The sequence below is a fragment of the Perna viridis genome, chromosome 15 (genome assembly GCF_037379345.1).
Source record: "Perna viridis isolate PV_CMFRI_1.1 ecotype Kerala chromosome 15, ASM3737934v1, whole genome shotgun sequence".
Taxonomy (NCBI): domain Eukaryota; kingdom Metazoa; phylum Mollusca; class Bivalvia; order Mytilida; family Mytilidae; genus Perna; species Perna viridis.
The window spans coordinates 10260993-10283748 of record NC_142459.1 but is presented as its reverse complement, the minus strand read 5'-3'; the positions used below and the strand labels follow the sequence as shown (position 1 = coordinate 10283748).

The 22756-nt window shown below is 34.9% G+C and overlaps 1 protein-coding gene and 1 long non-coding RNA gene across 7 annotated transcripts in view; both read right to left on the bottom strand.

Moving 5' to 3' along the window:
- Nucleotides 1-11653: 11653 nt before the first annotated feature.
- Nucleotides 11654-15051, bottom strand: LOC148596884 (uncharacterized). Its single transcript, XR_015918811.1, has 4 exons — nucleotides 14690-15051; nucleotides 13804-14201; nucleotides 13236-13357; nucleotides 11654-12764 (listed from the first exon to the last, which is right to left on the bottom strand). It is a non-coding gene; the product is annotated as an uncharacterized LOC148596884 (long non-coding RNA).
- Nucleotides 15052-15572: 521 nt separating this feature from the next.
- Nucleotides 15573-22756, bottom strand: part of LOC148596872 (uncharacterized) — a 416353-nt gene continuing 409169 nt past the window's right edge. For 2 of the 6 annotated variants that reach the window (XR_015918807.1, XR_015918809.1), the window contains 3 exons: nucleotides 19349-19415; nucleotides 18085-18158; nucleotides 17603-17749 (listed from right to left, as the gene is read on the bottom strand). Coding sequence is in view for 1 of the 6 variants with exons in the window: in XM_088562717.1 (XP_088418843.1) it covers nucleotides 16583-16884 (302 nt within the window). In the remaining 5 variants the exon portion in view is untranslated. Of the gene's footprint in view, nucleotides 16885-17602; nucleotides 17750-18084; nucleotides 18159-19348; nucleotides 19416-22756 lie in introns of those variants that run through there. The other 4 variants (XR_015918805.1, XR_015918810.1, XR_015918806.1 and 1 more) reach the window with 3 other exon arrangements.

Genomic DNA, 22756 nt, shown 5'->3' with positions numbered 1-22756 from the left:
AGAAAAATTAAAATTATTTACAGTGACAAGTCATCACAGAGGTTGTAATGTGATTCTTATATCGCAAAATCTATACAGTCCTGGTCGATATGCGAAGAGTATTTCGCTGAATTGTGCTAATTTCATTTTGTTTCGTAATCCAAGGGATATGAGACAAATTTCAACATTTGCTTCTCACCGGGAATGACAAAGTATTTTTTAGACAGCTTTTAAAAAGCTACAAAACAAAAGTACGGTTATCTTTTGATAGACCTTTCACCACATAGAGATGACAATAGTTATATGTTGAGGACAAACATCTTTCCAGGTGAACATTGCATTGTTTATCAACCTATATAAGAAGTAATAACCCCATTGACTCATGTCATTTCGATCACAGCATCATGAGCAGACGCATGCAACAAAATCGAAATTTTATCAAGTTTATTTATGAAGCAACACCTAAGCAACGAAAGAAGATTTTATATCATATTACGAAAGATCAGATCAGTTTGATATCTGAAATTGCTTTGAATATCATTAAAGGAATATTTCCGAATACATCATCTTACGTGAAGACTTTGAAACCTTACAAATCGATTTTTGTGAGATTAAGCTCGAAAAGGGAAGCAAACAAACATAAGAGAGAATTGTTACTTCGTTTTCCAAAGCTTTTACCACTTCTTATAAAACCAGCTTTGGGACATATCTAGACTGAAATGGCCAAGAAAATGGTATCGTTGTCAAAGAGACAAGTAGTTAGAGCTCATCAGGATCAAATTGAAAGCAATGTAAAAAACAATGAAGAATCGAAAGAAACACGATTTATCAACAGATATGACAAACAAAAATGTAAATTTTACTGAGAATGGTACACAAACAGGTTACGGATTAGTGTTTCATGAAGAAGAAAATAAGAAACCTGATGGACCACCCGGAATTCTTGCAAGGAAAAAAACACAAGAGTAATAGAACAATTTCCACATCGTCCAGAAAAAAACAAAAAACAAAAATCAAATGGTTACAGTTTTAATTTTATTTCAATAAAATAATGAATGAACAATGCGACTTGTTAATCACAGTAACCAAAAGGTAAAGTCCGAAGGTCCTGAATAAGACGTCGTTTAGTGTAAATCATTTTGAATTCCTTTTCTTCTATTCTGTTGTAGAGTTTACGTTTCCGGCTGAGTCTAGAAATCTTGCGTGGATTCAGTAATGTAATTGATTCTTTTGTTTTGTTGACAACTATATCTTTCATGGTATCGGAGTTGATGAGCTTTCAGTTTGAAACAGATTCCAATGAAAATCCACGAACCTTACAAACTTCTTATCCAGACAGAGTTTTATAAGCGTACGATTTCGGTCCACTGGAAACAAAGTGTGTGATATGTCCATCTTCTGGTGGAATTTCATTTGTCAGTTGTCCTAAATAGTTCCCGCCCCGTGCAGGTCCGGGTGTAAAAAGAATAGGCCTGCAGCAGCGCTAAGCTTGTCGTAAAAGGCGACTAAATAGTGCTCAGAAACCTAGCCGGGGGCTAGGCGCTCTGCCCACAGAGCAATTGGGATGTGTGCCCCAGGTGGTGGAATGGGGTACCCCTGGCGTGTTACATGCTGGGGTTGTCAGGCTATAATACGGAAAACCTGACCGCAAACCATAGTTGTGCACCGTGTTGGGAAAGATGCCACGTTCCTCGCACGTTAAAGAACCCTGCTGTGGTATTCGATAGGAGTAGGAACCTTTGCGCTCCGCCACAGGAGGCTAAATTGCCCGACCTTGCCCATCCCCCCTTTGTCCAGTGGCAGTCAAAGTTTGTCGATCGTGTTGTCCTTGTGTCCCATTCTTTTTTTTTCATTTCATGTTCATTTTATCATCCATTTCATGTTCATTGTCTGAATATAGCTGAAATATTGCTGCTCGGACGTTAAACCCCAACAAACAAACAAACAAACATAAATAGTTCCCTATTGATAGAGTCTTGGTGATTGTTCGATTAATGTCTACGTACACAATAGAATCAGTATCTACATACAGCGCATTTTTTCCTGTCAACTTCAACAAATCATAAAGTTCAAGTCTGGCCCAGCAAGTGGTAAACGATGCAATGAAAATGTTTGTTTTAAAGTCTGCAGGAAGAAATTGTGAATTTGCCAGATATTCCAGTTGCAGTATATCATCACTGACAATGTGAAAGTCTCTTACATCCTTTTTTGGATCGGTCAAATATTGAAAAAAATTTGCAATTTCGTTTTCGTAGATAAACTCGGACTGTTTCATATTCAGTCTTTGTCCAAACTTTCCCCAAAAAGAGTTCAAACATATTTTCCCTAAGGCACGTAGTCCGGGATTCTTCCTTATCTGATCATAGTCTAATTGGATACCTTCCATCTTTGCAGAATTGAGAATCATCAGAATTGAGCAATGGGCTTTGGAGAACGGGTTTAAGTTTTCTACATCTAAAACTGTTGGTATGCACTTTTGTCGAAAGCGAAAGCTGCATCCGGACCCAGATCTCTTTCTTTATGGTAATAAAATCAAAATAGTAGAAGAAACAAAATTCCTTGGATTACTTTTTGATAGTAAACTTTCTTTTCTTCCCCATATCAAATTACTTAAATCTAGGTGTCTTAAGGCACTAGATATTTTAAAAATGGTGTCCAGTACAGATTGGGTTGCTGATACCTCAATTTTATTAAATTTATATAGATCTTTGGTTAGGTCTAAACTTGATTATGGATCTATTGTTTATGGTTCCGCCAAAAAATCTTACCTTAAAATTTTAGACGCTGTTCACCACCAGGGGTTGCGACTTTGCCTTGGTGCCTTCAGAACCTCTCCTATTGAGAGCCTTTATGCCGAGGCAAATGAACCATCCCTTGGAGACAGACGTTTGAAATTAGGTCTTCAATATGTAAGTAAACTTATGGCCTACCCAGATAGCCCTGCCTACGACTGTGTCATTAATCCTATTTATGTCGACATTTATCGAAAACATGAAAGCAAAACCCCTCCTTTTGGAATTCGAATAAAACCACATTTGGAAGCAATTCATCTGGAGACCAATGCAGTGACACCTGTTGTTACTTCGAAATGCCCTCCATGGGAGCTTCCACACCCTTCTTTCATTTTTGATCTGCGTGAATATAAAAAGTCCGATACCAATCCTTTATTTTTACAACAAAAATTTTCTGAAATTAAAGCAAATTATCCGGATTTTTCGACGGTGTATACAGATGGCTCAAAAGATGGCGATAGCGTTGCATGTGCTGCTGTCCATGGTGACAGAACTGTAACTGAACGGTTGCCATCGAGCGCTTCCATATTCACAGCTGAAGCTCGAGCCATATTGTTAGCACTTAAATTGATTACTCAATCTAATCTGTCACAGTTTATTATTTGTTCTGACTCTTTGAGCTGTCTTTTGGCAATTAAGAATCACAAACTGAAAAATACTCTTATTTTACAAATTTTATATTTTATTCATCGACTTCGGGAATTTGATAAAGAGATTGTTTTCCTATGGGTACCTAGTCATGTTGGTATTCAGGGGAATTCAGTTGTAGACAGGGTTGCCAAAAAGGCATTAAATGTAATAATAAAGGACGTTAGTTTGCCATACACCGATTTTAAACCTTTAATAAGGAAATATATTTTAAAGATGTGGCAGGACCGATGGGACGGTCTTGAACACAACAAACTCAATTCCATAAAACCAGATCTAGGCGTTCATCAATCCGGGTCGGGCAATCGCAAAGAGCAAGTGGTCATGACTAGATGCCGCATTGGACATTCTAGATTTACACATGGCCATTTGCTTGTTGGTGATCCTCCACCTGAGTGTATCCCATGTGATTGCCCTTTCTCTATCAAACATGTTCTTCTGGATTGTGTGGATTTTGCCAACACCAGGCAAAATTATTTTGACTGCGCCAATATGTTTGATTTGTTCAAGACCGTTTCATCTAAAAACATTATCGATTTCTTGCGGGACATCGGTTTATTTAATAAAATCTAAATTGGATACCTTCCATGATTTTTCAATATTTTAAATGTTTTATCGAAGTTATGTTTCTATATGTATTTTATGTCTTAGGTTCACCTTTTATGTACCTTTTTATATGTAAATAGCTGTTTGTTTTAATTTCATTATTTTATGAAGAGACTTTGATCTTGCTTTTAATATTTTCCTTACATTAAATGTTCTTGCCGTGATATGGCCCTGGTCGCCGAAACGGCAATAAACAACAACAATCAATCAATCAATCCATCTTTGCATAATTCGCTATGTATTCTATTCTATCTTCATCAGTTTTACACTCGGCAGGAAAACCAGAAGCTTCTTGTTTAAGTTTAAGAAAAAGATTAACGTAATTCGCAAAGAGTCCTCCCTTTCCAGATATTTTGTCATATACGGTGGATTTTTCAAAATGGTAAATCTCGTATATTTTTACTATCGAATACCCCTGCGATAGTGCCTCGTCTATCTCAGGGGTACACCATGTACCGATCAACATTCTATCACTGTCATGACACTTACAACTATCTGTGCTTTCATTTTCTGCACATTTTCTACACAGGGCAAATTTTAGTTTACCATTCGACAAAAACGGTAAAACGGGATGAAATAAACGCTTCGGAGGTAAAATCTTGATCCCGAAATAAGATGAAATATCACGGAAACTGGATGTAATTATCGTCGGGTGACCAATGGGATACTTACAGTATTTGTTCACATATATACAAACTTGTATAGTTATAATATTCTATAGTTTCGTTGGGTTCTGTAATTTCGTGGTATAGTTTTATGGCGTTTGTTCGACCACCGAAAAAACTGTCTCTAGGATGCAATCGTTCCGTTTAATCTAATCCTGATACAAACTGATTCATTGCATCATTCATCTTTATCTGATTCCTAAATTCATGTTCCCATATACACACATATCTATATCCCATCGCTTTCAATTCCTTTTCCTTTTTCTTGGTCGTGTAATGTAGTTCACTCATAGTGTGCTTAGTCACGGGATGTTTGGTTTTTGTTCTGTCGGTGGGAAAGCATTCGGGACATCCATGATACACACATCCTAAAACATAACCAAGAAAAGAAAATGACAAAAAAAATCAATGCAGTTTTTATGAATCAAAAATAAAAAGTTATATCAGATGATCGTTTTCTAATTCATGAAAAAAAATATAGGCTTATAAGTTTATAACCAACAAAAGAAAATGACAAAAATAAAATCAGTGCAGTTTTTATGAATCAAAAATAAAAAAAGTTATATCAGATGATCGTTTTCTTTTTCATGAAAAAAAAATATAAGCTTATAAGTTTATAAAGCTTATATGTTAATATGCTTATAAAGCTTATATACCGCCGCCGCCGCCGCCGCCTGATTAAGTAGATAAAAAAGACATAGAAAATGATCGTTAGCATACCTAGGAATTCATAAGCCGTTTTTGTATCCTTGTGGTATCCGTCTAGACGATGAGGTCCCTCTCTGTATTCTTAACCATTCAAGGCATGAACGATATCTATTGGATTGCTTTGAATTCTACTCTCTTCCATGATCCATTCCAACCACTGAATCGACGATTTACTGAAGGAATCCGTGACGTAGCCCTCTGATGGCACGATTGCAATGTCCGATCGATCAAATGTCGTTTGACCAATTTGGTAGTGGTTTTCCGCGGATTCTTTTGGAATCCATTCGTCTCCCGACGGTAATTGGAAATGTAGCTTTCCTTTGATGGCCCCGTGCAGGTCCGGGTGTCAAAAGAATAGGCCTGCAGCGCTAAGCTTGTCGTAAAAGGCGACTAAATAGTGCTCAGAAACCTAGCCGGGGGCTAGGCGCTCTGCCCACAGAGCAACTGGGATGTGTGCCCCAGGTGGTGGAATGGGGTACCCCTGGCGTGTTACATGCTGGGGTTGTCAGGCTATAATATGGAAAGCCTGACCGCAAACCATAGTGGTGCACCGTGTTGGGAAAGATGCCACGTTCCTCGCACGTTAAAGAACCCTGCTGTGGTATTCGATAGGAGTAGGAACCTTTACGCTCCGCCACAGGAGGCTAAATTGCCCGACCTTACCCATCCCCCTTTTTCCAGTGGCAATCAAAATTTTTCGACCCTATTATCCTTGTGACCCATCCTTTTTTTTTTCATTTCATGTTCATTTTGTCATCCATTTCATGTTCATTGGCCCCGTGCAGGTCCGGGTGGTAAAAGAATAGGCCTGGAGCAGCGCTAAGCTTGTCGTAAAAGGCGACTGAATAGTGCTCAGAAACCTAGCCGGGGGCTAGGCGCTCTGCCCACAGAGCAACTGGGATGTGTGCCCCAGGTTGTGGAATGGGGTACCCCTGGCATGTTACATGCTGGGGTTGTCAGGCTATAATACGGAAAACCTGACCGCAAACCATAGTGGTGCACCGTGTTGGGAAAGATGCCACGTTCCTCGCACGTTAAAGAACCCTGCTGTGGTATTCGATAGGAGTAGGAACCTTTGCGCTCCGCCACAGGAGGCTAAATTGCCCGACCTTACCCACTTCCCCTTGTTCCAGTGGCAATCCAAATTTGTCGACCCTATTATCCTTGTGACCCATCCTTTTTTTTCATTTCATGTTCATTTTATCATCCATTTCATGTTCATTGTCTGAATATAGCTGAAATATTGCTGCTCGGACGTTAAACCCTAACAAACAAACAAACAAACATGTTCATTGTCTGAATATAGCTGAAATATTGCTGCTCGGACGTTAAACCCCAACAAACAAACAAACAAACAAACCTTTGATGTATTTCGAAGGACAGGTGAACGGCGTGAGGGTACGATAGTCCGTCAACACAGTTTTGTACACTTCTTTTAGGTACAGATTTCTAAAAATGCTCTGGCAAACGGAAGCAATGGTAACGTAATCGAACAGATCTATCCCTCTCGGAATGTCGGAGTCTCCGATCGAACTTTCTCTCGACGTCACTTGCATCATGAGACGTCGGAATTTCATCGCACCGTGCCGTAATATGCGGACGTCTTCAACGGTATATTTGTAAAGTTCTTCTTGAAAATCAAATCGATCGTTATTTTTCGTTTCGTACCACTCCATGAACGTTTTGAGACTCTTTGACGACATCGCGTCCGTACCGTAATACGAAGGTGCCGGCCAATCTACGTCACTGCATTCGAATCTCGATGGAGCTGAATACAGGTGGGGGAAATATCCTTTTTGGAGTTCATTTATACCGAAACACTCCGGAATCTTTGACAGTTTCATTTGCAGAAAATTTAAACTATCGATGAAAGTCAAGTCCAAACCGTGTGCAACGTGCATGTACATAATTTTCGAACCGTTGTAGAGTATTCTGTTTGGCTTTACTCCGTGGTGGTCTATCAGTGCGTTCAGGATAGGATAATTGTCGAACCCTTTGGCATTGTGTGCTATGAAAACTATGTTTTTATAGTAGGGTGTCATGATGTGTGAGCAAAACTGAGCCGGTACGTCTACACCTCTGAAAATCCTCTGTCTAAATCCACACATTAGTGGACATGGCATAATTGGTTGCTTCTCTTTGAATATTCTACATTTTTCACAGCGACTACCACACGTTAAGCATCGCGATTGGGGTGTAACTTCGTCTTCTTCATCGTCAGCTCCGCATTTTTCGCACGATGATTGTAGAACAGCGTAAAATACTTTGTGTTCGTATAATCCACACGTTGTCTCCAGGGAAAGAAATAAGAAAAAAAGGTAATAGCCCCACTAGAAAATTTGATATTTTCCACTATATGTCTAACCGAACTGTTAAAAAATATCAGGTAGCCAGAAGCTAATAATTTTCTTCACTCTGTATATAAGTAATTCATATAATATTTTGAATTCTTTACAGTTTTAAGAGAAACCACCTCGCTGACAACTACATCTACCCTGCCGACAACTACATCTACCTCGCCGACAACTACATCTACCTTACCAAAGACTACATCTACCTCTCAGATGACTACATCTAGCTCGCCAACAACAACATCTACCTCACAGATGACTACATCTCTTTCATCAATAACCACTACAACTGTTATCTCAACTGGCACTGGTATGTTTATGTGTTTCCGTTTATTTTTATTAATTGCCTACAATATTTCAAGGAAACAATACATTGTCTTTAAATATAATTTAAAAACAATAAGGATTCACCACAAATACATGACTCTAGTAGATTTAAAAAAAAATTATGTTACCTGACATTAAATTTGATTACTATTAACTCTCCCAGCATATAAATGTATATGGAAAATGTTATGCATTTAATTTTTCCTTGGATCATTTAACCAAAATAACAAAATGAATGAGATCATATAATTATTTCCTACATATATTTACTATTCTTCTGCACTTGGCGACTTCTGTTATTGCTATAAATGTGATTATATATAAATAAAATGAAGAGGTCTTTGAAGATACAAAAATATATGTATAAGAGAACTTTACAAAGATTGATTGAAAATAATCCTGTATATTGTCCAACTACACATGATCCTGATCAATCTTTAAATAATCCAATATATTATGAAACACAATTGTAGTGATTTTAAAACTGTATACCTTTTTATGCCTTATAAAATACCCCCCTCCCCAATAAACTCCTCTGACCCTTTTTCTGGGCAAACACACCAATTTTACAAGTTAATCAGAACTTGTGAGAAACACATTATTTGTCCATGATATACAAAATGTAAAAAAGAATTGTTAACTGAATGGATTCTGTGGCTAATGTGACTTCAATATCAACTATACATATATTCTTGGTTTACTATATCATAGTTGCTTATTCAATATTTAAATGGTTATTACATGATTTTACATGAATAAATGTCTCCCATTACTGGGGCATTTTATAGACATAATATGTTGTAATATTTCCCGTTGAGAGAAAACCAAAACATGCTGGTTCTAATTATATGTCTAACATTGTTTGGGCTGATTTAAATCATTTTATATGTTATTATGTAATAATATGAACTCTATTAATGTAGAAGCAAAATATACAAAGAATACATATACATATGTTCCTTTGCTTGGACTTCAATTTTTGTGTCATCAATATACACACAATACACCTCCTTTCACAATATATATATAATATATATTTCAGGCTTAATCATGTGGGGAACAATTTTTACCTAAGCAACCATATTATTTGTCCTGTGGTTCCTGCACAATAAGACCAGATCCAGATCCAGATTGCCGAACCATTCCTATATACCTGTCCCCGGTGAAGACTCAAACATTCAAATGACTTCTTTCGAAAATCCCTACTGCACACCTTCACCATCATCTATATCTCATGAAACACCATTTGCATCCCCACTTCATTCAGACCAGGAACACGCATCCCCACTTCAGTCAGACCAGATTGACACAGAACCAATTGCAATGCGAACACGAAGCAAAAGGAAATTGGAATTCTGAATACGAACTTGATTATTATGCTTTTGAAAAAAGGGGAAGGACCACATTTTTAGATCATTGGATGCATATGATTTGTTTTTTGTATTATTTGTTGTTTTTTTTTAAATTTGAAAGTAAGATAAAGAAATTATTTTGGTTTTCTCATTGTCCATTAATGTTTTTCTAGAACAGCCTTTAGGATTGGTTTTAAACATTCAATTATAGGATTGTGGTTAAACATTTTATTTATTTTTTTAAAGTTAAGTCATAGCTTTAAGATTTTTGTTTCAGTGATTCCAAAGGTTTTTTTTCACTTCTATTATATGATAGTGGTTGTACATTTTATTTATTTTTTTAAAGTTAAGACATAACTTTAAAATTTTTGTTCTGGTTATTCCCAAGGTTTTTTTTTCACTATTTCTGGACCTAACATACTCTTATGTAATTTTCTGTTTAACATTTCATTATAACATTTCTCCAGTTCTAACTGGACCTCACAGATTTTTTACTGGACATTTTGGTTGGGTCTGGCAACCTTCGAAGTCACTGTTTGTTTTTTTTTACAAGTATATGATTTGTTGTTTTATATTAAAGGGAAAATAGTATTGTATGTAGAATTAAGAAATATCTTTTTATTAGTTCTTAAATAAAATAAATATGAACCTGTTTATTTAAAGTCTTAGTACATCAATAAAGTTAACTGTCAATGTGATTTTGATATACATTTACCTTTTTTTTTTCTTTTTTGTTACTATGTATTTTTATGCAAATTACATTGTTAAGATATTAAATGTGAATTATATGTTGACCATCTATTTTACCATTTTTATGCAAATTACATTGTTAAGATATTAAATGTGAATTATATGTTGACCATCTATTTTACCATTTTTATGCAAATTACATTGTTAAGATATTAAATGTGAATTATATGTTGACCAGACTATACTGAGTTAGATTTTCATTTTGATATTCTTTTTATACCTCTTGCTTAGCGGGTAATATATAGTGATCATGGTGTCAGTCTGTTTGTTCTTTCATATGTCCGCCTGCATTATGTTGTATCAACTCTCTCTTAGACCATTTGATGGATTTTAATAAAACGTTCCACAGTACTTCTAGTGTCTACTATTTTGGCTATTTTCATTGAGGGCTCATTCCATGTAAACCGGTTTACCCTGTTGTTGAATTTGAACTCATAATATTTTTTTTAAATACTCATAATAATGCTTAATACATTATAAGTTGTTTCCAGGAAGGTGCTAATATTATGATGTATAATTTTATGATTATTGTTGTTCCCAAAGGTGCCAACATTTTTTTTTAAAAATCAGATGTATATTTTTATGATTATTGTTTTTCTTAATCATGTATATTTTTATGATTATTGTTTTTTCTTAATCATATGTCTATTTTGATTATAAAAATATAAAAAAAAAATTGTTTGTCTTCATTGTGTTATGCCCAGGTCTTGTTACACATGTTTAATATATACAATGGATTAGTCCATATTGTCTAGGTTTTGTTTGTTAATTGAAACTAAGCAAATGTCCAGTGTGGAAAAAAAAATCATAACAAATTTCTCAGCTTCTACTAGATAAACTGATTTTATATTTGGTATGCAGCTTCTATATGATGAATTGTACATGTGCCCAATAATCGGAAAAAAGTGGAGAACTATAGAAATCTGCTTTCTGTTTTTCTGAGATTTAGTATAGAATTCATTGAAACCTATACCAGTTAATGCTTATGAGATAAGGAAGACTCTATAGATTTTGAGGTCAAAGGTAAAGGTGACATTAACTTAGTGAAATTCCCTATTTGTTGGACCCTTGCATTTGAAAAATTATAGAAATCCCGATTTTCTTTAACAGGAAGTAGATGCAGACCAGAAATAGGATCCAACCACAGGAGACCCCTCTTACCCCTTGAATTTCGAGTACAAATGATTTTACTTGTATTTTACAAGACACCTGAGATCAACGCGTCATCGTGAAAGCGATTGTGTTTCGTTTAAACTGACCTATCAATGGGCTTCAAATGATGTCTTTTTGATGGTTGAAAAACGGCTGAAAAACCGCTGTGTTAAAGACATCATTTGAAACCCATTGATTGGTTAGTTTAAACAAAACACAATCGCTTGCACGGTGAGCACCTCTTTCATGATGACACATTGACCAGTGTGCAAAATGGAAAATGTTCAATGCTTCCTCTATTTTATATTTAATAAAACTAAATATGATGGTATTACTAAGTTTATTGCAATACAGAATATTATACACATGAATAATAACATGACATTGTGAAAAATTATTACCATGATAATGAAACTTACATCATGTTCATTTACAATACAACCTGATTTGATGACATCCATTTTTAGTAATTGAAAAAAAAAAACATTAAAATTATGTTGAATACAGATGGGTTCAATTCAGTTTGTTTGTTTGTTGGGGTTTAACGTCCAAGCAGCAATATTTCAGCTATATTCAGACGATGAACATGAAATGGATGATAAAATGAACATGAAATGAGAAAAAAAAAGGATGGGACACAAGGACAATAGGGTCGACAAATTTTGATTGCTACTGGAAAAAGGGGGGGATGGGTAAGGTCGGGCAATTTAGCCTCCTGTGGCGGAGCGCAAAGGTTCCTACTCCTATCGAATAGCACAGCAGGGTTCTTTAGCGTGCGAGGAACGTGGCATCTTTCCCAACACGGTGCACCACTATAGTTTGCGGTCAGGTTTTCCGTATTATAGCCTGACAACCCCAGCATGTAACACGCCAGGGGTACCCCATTCCACCACCTGGGGCACACATCCCAGTTGCTCTGTGGGCAGAGCGCCTAGCCCCCGGCTAGGTTTCTGAGCACTATTTAGTCGCCTTATACGACAAGCTTAGCGCTGCTGCAGGCCTATTCTTTTAACACCCGGACCTGCACGGGGCGGTTCAATTCAGATATATCAAATTTTGGTATTACATTCTTATATAGTGATAGAATATGAAATCCAATATACAATTGCATAAAGATAGGTCTTTCAAGTGTGATTACATCTCTATATACAGAATATTTAGGGAAAGACTTATCTCATTTCTTAACAGATATACTAAATATTATAAAAGATATGTTATGTGAGTAAAACACAAAAAGAAGGTTTACATTACTTGATCTATTGAGGTGTTGAAAGTTTTTTTCGGATAATTGTTTGTAATGTTTTATTTTTTACTTGAAGACTTCGTCTTCTTCTTTGTTGTAGTGCTTCCAACTGGATAGTCACAGCCAACTCCTCGATTTCCGTTGTAATAAACATATTCATTCTTTCTAGTATATCCTTTTCTTCTGTCCTTCTGAAATTAGATGATAGTTTAAAGATGAATAACTTGTAAAAATATACGAAGAAACAATAAAAAATTCAATTTCTAAAAAGAATATCAAGGTAAAACCAAGAGAATCCATGTGGTATCTTTCAAGGACATTTCCAAAGTCGGGAAACCAGACATAAACATTCGTATAAAACCAAGAGAATCCATGTGGTATCCTTCAAGGACATTTCCAAAGTCAGGAAACCAGACATAAACATTCGTATAACACGATGAACAAATATTCATATAACACGATGAACAAACATTCATAAAACACGATGAACTAAAAACTGGGAGTATGGACCATGTGCACCGATCGGGTATGCGAAAAAAGGATATGACATGAAAAATGTTTACAATATCAAGTTGTGATTGTACATATTAATATGTGGTTGTATGCTGAGTATTTTTAAATTTTTGTTGGACGTCATTATTTTCAACAAAAAAAAAACTTACTTATTTTTTTCTGTGACTTCTTGCTTTTGTCCTGCAGGTTGTTGTCTTAGATCGTTACTTCGATTTCTCGGCTTTGTTTTTTCGGATTCACAAAAGTTACATATTTTTGAATATCTTCAGACCTAGAAATAAGTTGAATATAATCTTATATTTTACACGTATGATTCACCATTTTAGAATCTAAAGCAATACAAGAAATATCAACCAAAATAACGTATGATTGGTTGAGAAATTTTAAAATTATTTTCCAATAGACTTTTGGATAAATTAGTATAAGAAAAATAGTCCTTCTAATTTGTTGATTTTAATAATATTGTTTTGCGTCTAATGATATTTGAAATTAATTTATAAGAGATGACTCTTATAGATATTAGGATTATGCAATGTGCTTCCCAAAAAAATTAAGGTTATACCTTCAATAACCAAATATTTATGCCAGTTTTTCCTTACATAAACATCACTCCATCAAAATCTATATTCATGTACATGTATATAAGCAGAAATTTCCAGAAATATAAAAGATAGATGTTTATATTACAATTGATATGGAGAATTATGCAAGACTCACTCTTTAAATTTGCTGTCGATCGTTGAATTACTGAAGGTTCCTCCTGTATTAAAACTTTGTGTAACAGTAGACATTGGCGTTAATGCAGGTATTTGTCCAGATACAGTGGAGCTTTGGTTTGTAGTGGAAGTTTGTGTTGAGGTTATTATTGTTTGGTACTCCGTTTTAGGATGGGTTTTTGTTGTTTCATACTCCGGTCTCTCTGATATTTTTGGTATCTTCCTTTTTTTGTTTTCAGTTTCCTCAAAAGCTAACCTCTTTTTTTGTTTTGAGGTTCCTCAACTGCTAATCCTCTATCATATCTAGTCGGGTCAATGTGTGTTGGGTTTTCATTCTTCGGGTATGCAATGTACCCAGATTTATCCGGCGTTAAGGTGAGAAAGTTGGGTAGGAAAGGTCTACAAATAACAAATAATTAAATTTTACTTAAAGATGTTATTATGCACATTTTATTATAAAGGTGTTTCTATAGATTTGAAGTGAATTATGACATAGTGTATTGTCGTAAAACAGATCTTCTTCACATAGGAAGGTAAATACTAAACAACATGTATAGTTATTAAAAGTATGTACAATTATTTGTTTATTTATTCTTTTTTTATTTATTTTCCCCTCATTAAAATACGTTAGTAATTCATTAATTGATGTTTTAAAATTAAATATTATAAAAAATATTGTACTAATATAGTATGAAAAAACAAGGGAAACATTTTATGAACGTTCTGTTTCATAAAAATTTTACTGACTCTTCTCTAACACAAGAAAAAATAAGAATATAGAACTTTCACCGATTGAAATTATTGACTTAAATTCTTTAAGTAGTACTAATTAAGAAAATATATTATACATTCCAAACTAAGATAAAATATAACTGTAATGTCCTTACTTGTACATCGTTTCTTCTGCTGCTGTTTTTCTTAACAAGTTTCCAAGTTGTTCTTTGGCATTTTTGTTTATTTTGATTTGACGTTCTGTCATCTTTAAAGTGTTTTTGGTTTTCAAATACTATTTTTTAAAGTTTTTATAGATTTTACTTGCATATATTAAAACTGTACAAAACGTCATACGTCATTTTGTTACTTTTGATGTTTATTGACAGATTTAAGTTACTTCAACGCCTTTTTTTTCTTCGGAAAATTTGTTATTTTTCGTACAATATTTAGAAAAATAATAATATGAATATACCTCCTTTGTCAGAAACCCTCCTTTGCAAAAACAATCTTAGGTTAGAACCACCCTTACTGATGTATCAGCGCCCCGTGCAGGTCCGGGTGTTAAAAGAATAGGCCTGCAGCAGCGCTAAGCTTGTCGTATAAGGCGACTAAATAGTGCTCAGAAACCTAGTCGGGGGCTAGGCGCTCTGCCCACAGAGCAACTGGGATGTGTGCCCCAGGTGGTGGAATGGGGTACCCCTGGCGTGTTACATGCTGGGGTTGTCAGGCTATAATACGGAAAACCTGACCGCAAACCATAGTGGTGCACCGTGTTGGGAAAGATGCCACGTTCCTCGCACGTTAAAGAACTCTGCTGTGGTATTCGATAGGAGTAGGAACCTTTGCGCTCCGCCACAGGAGGCTAAATTACCCGACCTTCCCCATCCCCTCTTTTTCCAGTGGCAATCAAAATTTGTCGACCCTATTATCCTTGTGACCCATCCTGTTTTTTCATTTCATGTTCATTTTATCATCCATTTCATGTTCATTGTCTGAATATAGCTGAAATATTGCTGCTCGGAAGTTAAACCCCAACAAACAAACAAACAAACTGATGTATCAGCAAATTTGTTAATTTATTCATATTCTGTCATTATTTCCTATTGAGTTTTAATATACGTGTACTTATGTTCAAAGATTATTTAGTTTCCAACTTAGATTGTTGACATCGATGTGATTAAATATTTTAAAATATTACCATAGAAATAGAAAAGATTTATATTATATAAAATTCCTTTTGTTGCTTCATTTTTTGTAGATCTGAATTATATTAATATCCTACGATTATTTTGATTGGATCGTAGTATATTTCTATTAAATTAAAATATCTATATGATGGATTTAAATCCTTTTCATACTGTGAATCTGATAATGATAATTTGATAAAAATGTAGAGTCATCTTTAAGTACAATGTTATATATCTTTTACCTATAAACATAATTCTTTATTAAACTATGTAATTAAGATTCTGTGTCTTTTCATTATCTTGTTTTGTTTTGTTTTTTAAATTAATTCCTATAATATGAACCCTACAGATCATATGAATACATGGACCCTATATTTATCATCAAGTGATCCCTATATAGTATACACGGACCCTATATTTATCATCTAGTGATCCCTATATAGACCATATGTATATTAACCCTATTTAGCGATATGAACCCTATAAAGACCACATGTAAATGAATCCTAAATACATATCATGTGGACCCTGATGATTCTGAAAGGACACTGTACAGCTTGACCATCTATAGGTCCTAAATTATAGACCCTTAACATACACCAATACCACGTCATCAGTGTCCATGGTCTTCAGGGTTCCCCAATAATAGACCCTATACAAGGTCCTCATGGTTCTCCAATAATAGATCCTATACAAATTAGTTTTCAGGATTCCCCAATAATAGACCCTATACATATTAAAAAGTGTCCATGGTCCTCAGGGTTCTCCAATAATAGACCCTATACAAATTAGTTTTCAGGGTTCCCCAATAATAGACCCTATACATATTATAAAGTGTTCATGGTCCTCAGGGTTCTCCAATAATAGACCCTATACATATTATAAAGAGGGCCCCCAACACACCCCTATTGTAGTTACATCCTGGCCAATCGGTGGTGGCGTGGGAAGTGGTGATGGTGTGTATACATACTGGCCAGTCGGTGGTGGCGTGGGAAGTGGTGATGGTGTGTATGAGGGGTTAGGAAAAGTAGTCATTTGAATATTTGTTGAGGTCTCAGTGTCATCACCAGGTACAGGGATATAGCTATGGTCAGGTGCAGGTCTTTTGCAGGTCTTATATATGATCCACAAGGCAAACAATATAGTGGTAAAAGAACAGATTGATCCCCATATGATTAAACCTGAAACAGACACATATTATGTAATTATATCTATATTTCAATTCTGAGTTTTATCAAAGAGGTATATGTGTATCTATTATTTTGACATAAATAGATAAATAATAAGATTTCTCAATAACATTTTAAAATACATTATAATTTATGAAAATGTGAATTATGTAATTTCACATTTAAATATCGAATACCAAATAAGGTATAAAAAAAATAATACAAACACAAGACAATTTAAATTTGCAAAACACTGAATTGCAAATCTTGCGCCGCTTTTTCTTCCACCTACCATGTCATGTGAGTAATCATTGGATGCAGATTTGCATGGGATTTAATAAAATGCATTTTGTTTTACAATATTTACTAAAATAAATTTGGAGTTCCAATTTAAAATTCATGGGATTTTCATAGAATCCCATGGGACTTTTTTTCTCCCATGGAATATCTTGTGTTAAAATACAATGATAGTCATAGAGAGTGTATGCCTTACATATTCACTTAGTGCATTTTCTGCTGTGCAGTATGAATAAAAAAGCTGAATGACTAAAAGAAAGAGGTTTTTTGTATTGTTTTGGGATGTTTTTGAAGTTTTAATCTTTTATACCTTGAAATGAAATCACTTTGAAAATTCACTTATCAACCACAAATGTAAAACAACGAAATAGAAAAAAATATTCAAAGACACTCCGACTATAAATATGCTGTTTAAGAATATAAACTTAGAATGCTGTATGAGCAGTACTTTTATCTTAGTATTTAAATAAATTATAAAATTTCTAATGGAAGTCTAAATTCAGGTCCATAATCAGCTTTTTGGCACTTCTCTTTCTCCTTGGTCAGCTTCAACCCATGAAACATGCTTCATTTCTCGTCTCTGTAGAATAAAACAAGTAAAAATCTTTATGCAAACAAAATATATAAAATATTTTACAATACCATTTTATTTGTAATCAAAGTGATCTTATTTTTTCTTACTTAATATATGTTCATTTCTAATATCAACAGCTAAAATTACTTGCAATCAGACATCTGAAAGATAACATGAACAGACAAACAGACACACAGATAAAGTGCTTTCTATATAAGTTCGTGGCAGCACTTTTGATTTATTGTGCAAAGTATGAAGAACAGATGGACGGACACCAGTATGCCATAATATGTCCAGTCTCAAAAAGCAGGAGTACAAAAATTCTGGAGAACAGTGTATACCTGATATGATAAGCTATCAAGTTTCCATATACTGAATTACTCATTCACCATAGAGGCAAGCAGGTTGCTGGTCCCTGAAATGGTGAAAAACAATTCTGCATGATAATACATATGGTACGTTTCAATTTAGTTGAATTAATTTTCATTGCATTGTTTGTTGGGGTTTAACGTCCGAGCAGCAATATTTCAGCTATATTCAGACAATGAACATGAATTGGATGATAAAATGAACATGAAATGAAAAAAGAAAGGATGGGTCACAAGGATAATAGGGTCGACAAATTTTGATTGCCACTGGAAAAAGGGGGATGGGTAAGGTCGGGCAATTTAGCCTCCTGTGGCGGAGCGCAAAGGTTCCTACTCCTATCGAATACCACAGCAGGGTTCTTTAACGTGCGAGGAACGTGGCATCTTTCCCAACACGGTGCACCACTATGGTTTGCGGTCAGGTTTTCCGTATTATAGCCTGACAACCCCAGCATGTAACATGCCAGGGGTACCCCATTCCACCACCTGGGGCACACATCCCAGTTGCTCTGTGGGCAGAGCGCCTAGCCCCCGGCTAGGTTTCTGAGCACTATTTAGTCGCCTTTTACGACAAGCTTAGCGCTGCTGCAGGCCTATTCTTTTGACACCCGGACCTGCACGGGGCATTTTTTGCAAGCATCCTTAAAGCAGTTATCTTGTAATGCACATAAGCAACATTCAATGTTAAGTCCAACATGCTGGGGGTAAGTTTAATCAAAATTAATTAAGAGATTGTGGAGATAGCTGTCGTTGCACTTTCAAAAAATGTAACAAGTTTAGTGTAGTCTGAGTTGCTCATTTGCTTTTGTTACTTTGTGTGTATGATTTTAGTTACTTTATGTTCTTTGTTGTGTATGTCTGTTTTCCATGTCTGGTCTTTGTCTCTGAATTACATTCCTTTGATTGCCGCTATTACATTGGTTCCCTTGATTACCTTTGAAACACAATGTATGTTAGTGGTGCAAAGATAGGAGCTTAAAAAATAATGGTCCAGTTCAACTATAATTTTAGAATAGGACTTGACAAACTCTATTTGCAATTGAATATTCACACAATAAAGATATTTTTTTTGGCTTAATCATATAACAAAAGCATCTGTATATAAAAAGATATATCTCCTGATAGCAAGTAATAGTGATTTTTACCAGAACTTAACATCTAGCTAGAGCTTGTTTATCTTGCCTCTGACATAGTTGGTTTAATATTTAATTTTGCAAGTTCTTTATATGTCACTCACCTTTTACGAGTCATTACTAAGAATCCTTTCATGCATCCTCTAATCTCTCTTGAGCAACATAGAGCACCTTCAAATCAAATTTATACTTATTATGCATTATTTCAAAATTAGATAACTTTCAGATTCTGTTTATAGACAGTAAAATGGAGTTATAAACATGTAACTGAAACAGGGGCTGCACTGGCTTCCAAAATTCTGTCACCAATTATTTTAATCAATGTTCAGAAATAAGAGCAAAAAGTGGTGCCAAAAAAATTTCCAATTTTTTAAAATATGACAGTACTAAGTCCACTGATGAAAGTCCATGAGAAGAAAAAATGAAATCAGTACAACTTATATGCCATATATATACAATTTCAAAATCGTAACACAATTTCTCTTCAAACACATGAAATCTTACATCCCAATTCCCACTAATGAAAACTTGCATCCAATTTTCAGTGTGTGATGGACAGGTTGAAAAACTAAACTAGTATTTTTATATTTAAAATGCTAAAATAAAAACTCTGTACTACATTTGGGTCTAAAAGCACTAAATCTATTATGGTTTCAAATGGTCATATCTATATTGTTAATTTCAAATTTAAAGCCTTTCTGCATTGTTAAAACAGAAGATTAACAACATAAACATGTTACATTTGTACCCATAACTATCCATATCTACATTTTAACAAACAAAAACATTTGTACTGTACCTTATGTGAGACAGTACCTACCTCTATCTAGTTTGTCTTACTGCGTGCACAGATAAACTTATGGAACATAAACAAAATGTACTATTCCAGCATTCAAAAATGGTCATTGCTTATACTGTTTTAGTCACATTTTTCACTCGATATTTATTCCATCAATTGTAGAGGAATTACCATTGCAGTACATAAATAAAAATCATTGCTTAAAATATGCAAACTATAAAGTTTGACTCTGCCACATTTGCCCAAAAAATGGCAAAATATTGAAAAAAAATTCCAACAAAAAAAGGGGGGGTCTAATCCAGACCATACCCTTTAAAAAGCCATCATGTTTACATGGTTTTAGTTAACATCATCTGGAAGTGAGACGTGCTGTTGTTGTCCAGTACATGCAGCCCCACTTGTAGCAGTAAAATGGTTATGACTGCGTTTATTTACCTTTAGTAAAGGCGACAATATCGAATACTCGGGAATGAATGATACTAACCTGTTTCTATTTTGGAAAGAACGAGTTTAAAATATTAATTGCATCTAAGATTTTGAAAGCAGTGAAAATCCTTATTCTCGCGTGCTTATTCTCATGCGAATAGTTTCTCAATGAGTTTGGAAATTGTTTGTTTGTTGGGGTTTAACGTCCGAGCAGCAATATTTCAGCTATATTCAGACAATGAACATGAAATGGATGATAAAATGAACATGAAATGAAAAAAAAGGATGGGTCACAAGGATAATAGGGTCGACAAATTTTGATTGCCACTGGAAAAAAGGGGGGATGGGTAAGGTCGGGAAATTTAGCCTCCTGTGGCGGAGCGCAAAGGTTCCTACTCCTATCGAATACCACAGCAGGGTTCTTTAACGTGCCTAACAACCCCAGCATGTAACACGCCAGGGGTACCCCATTCCACCACCTGGGGCACACATCCCAGATCGCCTAGCCCCCGGCTAGGTTTCTGTGCACTATTTAGTCGCCTTATACGACAAGCTTAGCGCTGCTGCAGGCCTATTCTTTTAACACCCGGGCCTGCACGGGGCTAAATAATGGAAATACAGAAGAAAGAAACGAATTACGGTGTAATGTGACAAGTTATGATTTGACCACGGACCAAAAGGTAACAACACATGGAAACGTTCTATCGTGCATCACATTTCACACTCCTAGTATTTTAATCGTAAGTACTTTTTTTTATCAGGCTTTCTAAAAATCAGACAGCACGTCAAAAACCAACCCAATTTAGTTTTATTTCTTGTTTAGAAACAGTTACTGATCATATAATCTTAGTTTTTTATTTGTTTGTTGCGCTAAATAGAGAAAAAGTATGTACAAAAATGTAGATTGTAAATGAAATTTGCACAGAAGCATCGTTTGTTTGGTAGGTTTTCTTCACCGTGAATTACTTTTTATCCAACATGAATCACTTTTCCAATAGCAGTGTCTGAATTTTATGTTGACTGGTACTTAACATTTGATCTAAACGGAACCTTTCAGGGTTCTCCTAAGTGTTATTTGTACAAATTTTTTGTTGAATTTGTACCAAGTCTGCAAAAATATTTAACAAAACGGACTTATTACAAAAAATGCCTTACTAGATGTAAACTAAGATAATCATCACATTCCTTGTTTGTTGAAACTGGGGGTTACTATGGTATAGAGATGTCAAATAGATAGTGTGCTTTGTGCTCAACGAAAAGTGTCGAGGATGAATTTCATTTTGTATCGAGTTGTGACGCCAGTATGTCTAGCCTTATTATTTTAGAAGCCCCTCCTCTTTCAAAATATAGTACATGCATATATTTCAAAATCACTGGAAATTTCAAGGTGATGCGTAATTTATGTAGGTTCCTTGTCCATGTATTTACAGTCTTAACTTAATTACTTTAATTATGATTGTGTATTTGCATTTGTAACGTATATTAACTTCTGTTCAGGTGTTAGAATACTGGGATATGCACTATTGTTTGTTGTAACATTGTACTGGTGAGCATTTATTAACTTATACAGATATTGATTTGAATTGATCTTTACAATGAATTTAAAAAATCAAAATCTGCAGTCAAAATGTATACGTAAAACTCAAATTTTCGTTTATTACGAGAAAATTACTACAGGTATTAACAGCTCGATATTCCGTTTTACTGTTAATTAAGTACAATATACAGGAAATGGTCGGTTTAGCTGGGGGCACTTATAATCTAGGTAATAAATACATCCCGTAATATGGTTTCGTACGTGTTTCGTGTGGCAGATCAAGATATTTACAAATTAGGAGCTGACATAGGACCCTAAATTTACCCAAGAATATTATGAAAAATGATATATTCTATTCACTTTTATCGAAAATATGTGAAGCAACTATTTGATTGATTATTTCTTATGCACAAATGTCACATTAAAAAATCAATTTATAAGGGGACCAAGGACAGCCGCCATAAAACCTGGTTTAATTATCAATGTCCAAAGGAAATGTACCGAGTGACGATGACCATTGCAATGGTTGCAAACTTCCCGGTTGTACTTTGATAATACCATTTAAATTTTATGCAGACTTTTCATTTTGACTCTTATATAGAGTTCATCACTTCGATAACTTTGTTCATAACCATTCATTTGTTATGGAAAAATATTTATGTTTGTTTCTCATCCTTTGTTTTACGGTAATATTCTACACATAGCACGGAAAGCTCGATACTCGCCCAATAAGTACACTAAACCGTTGAA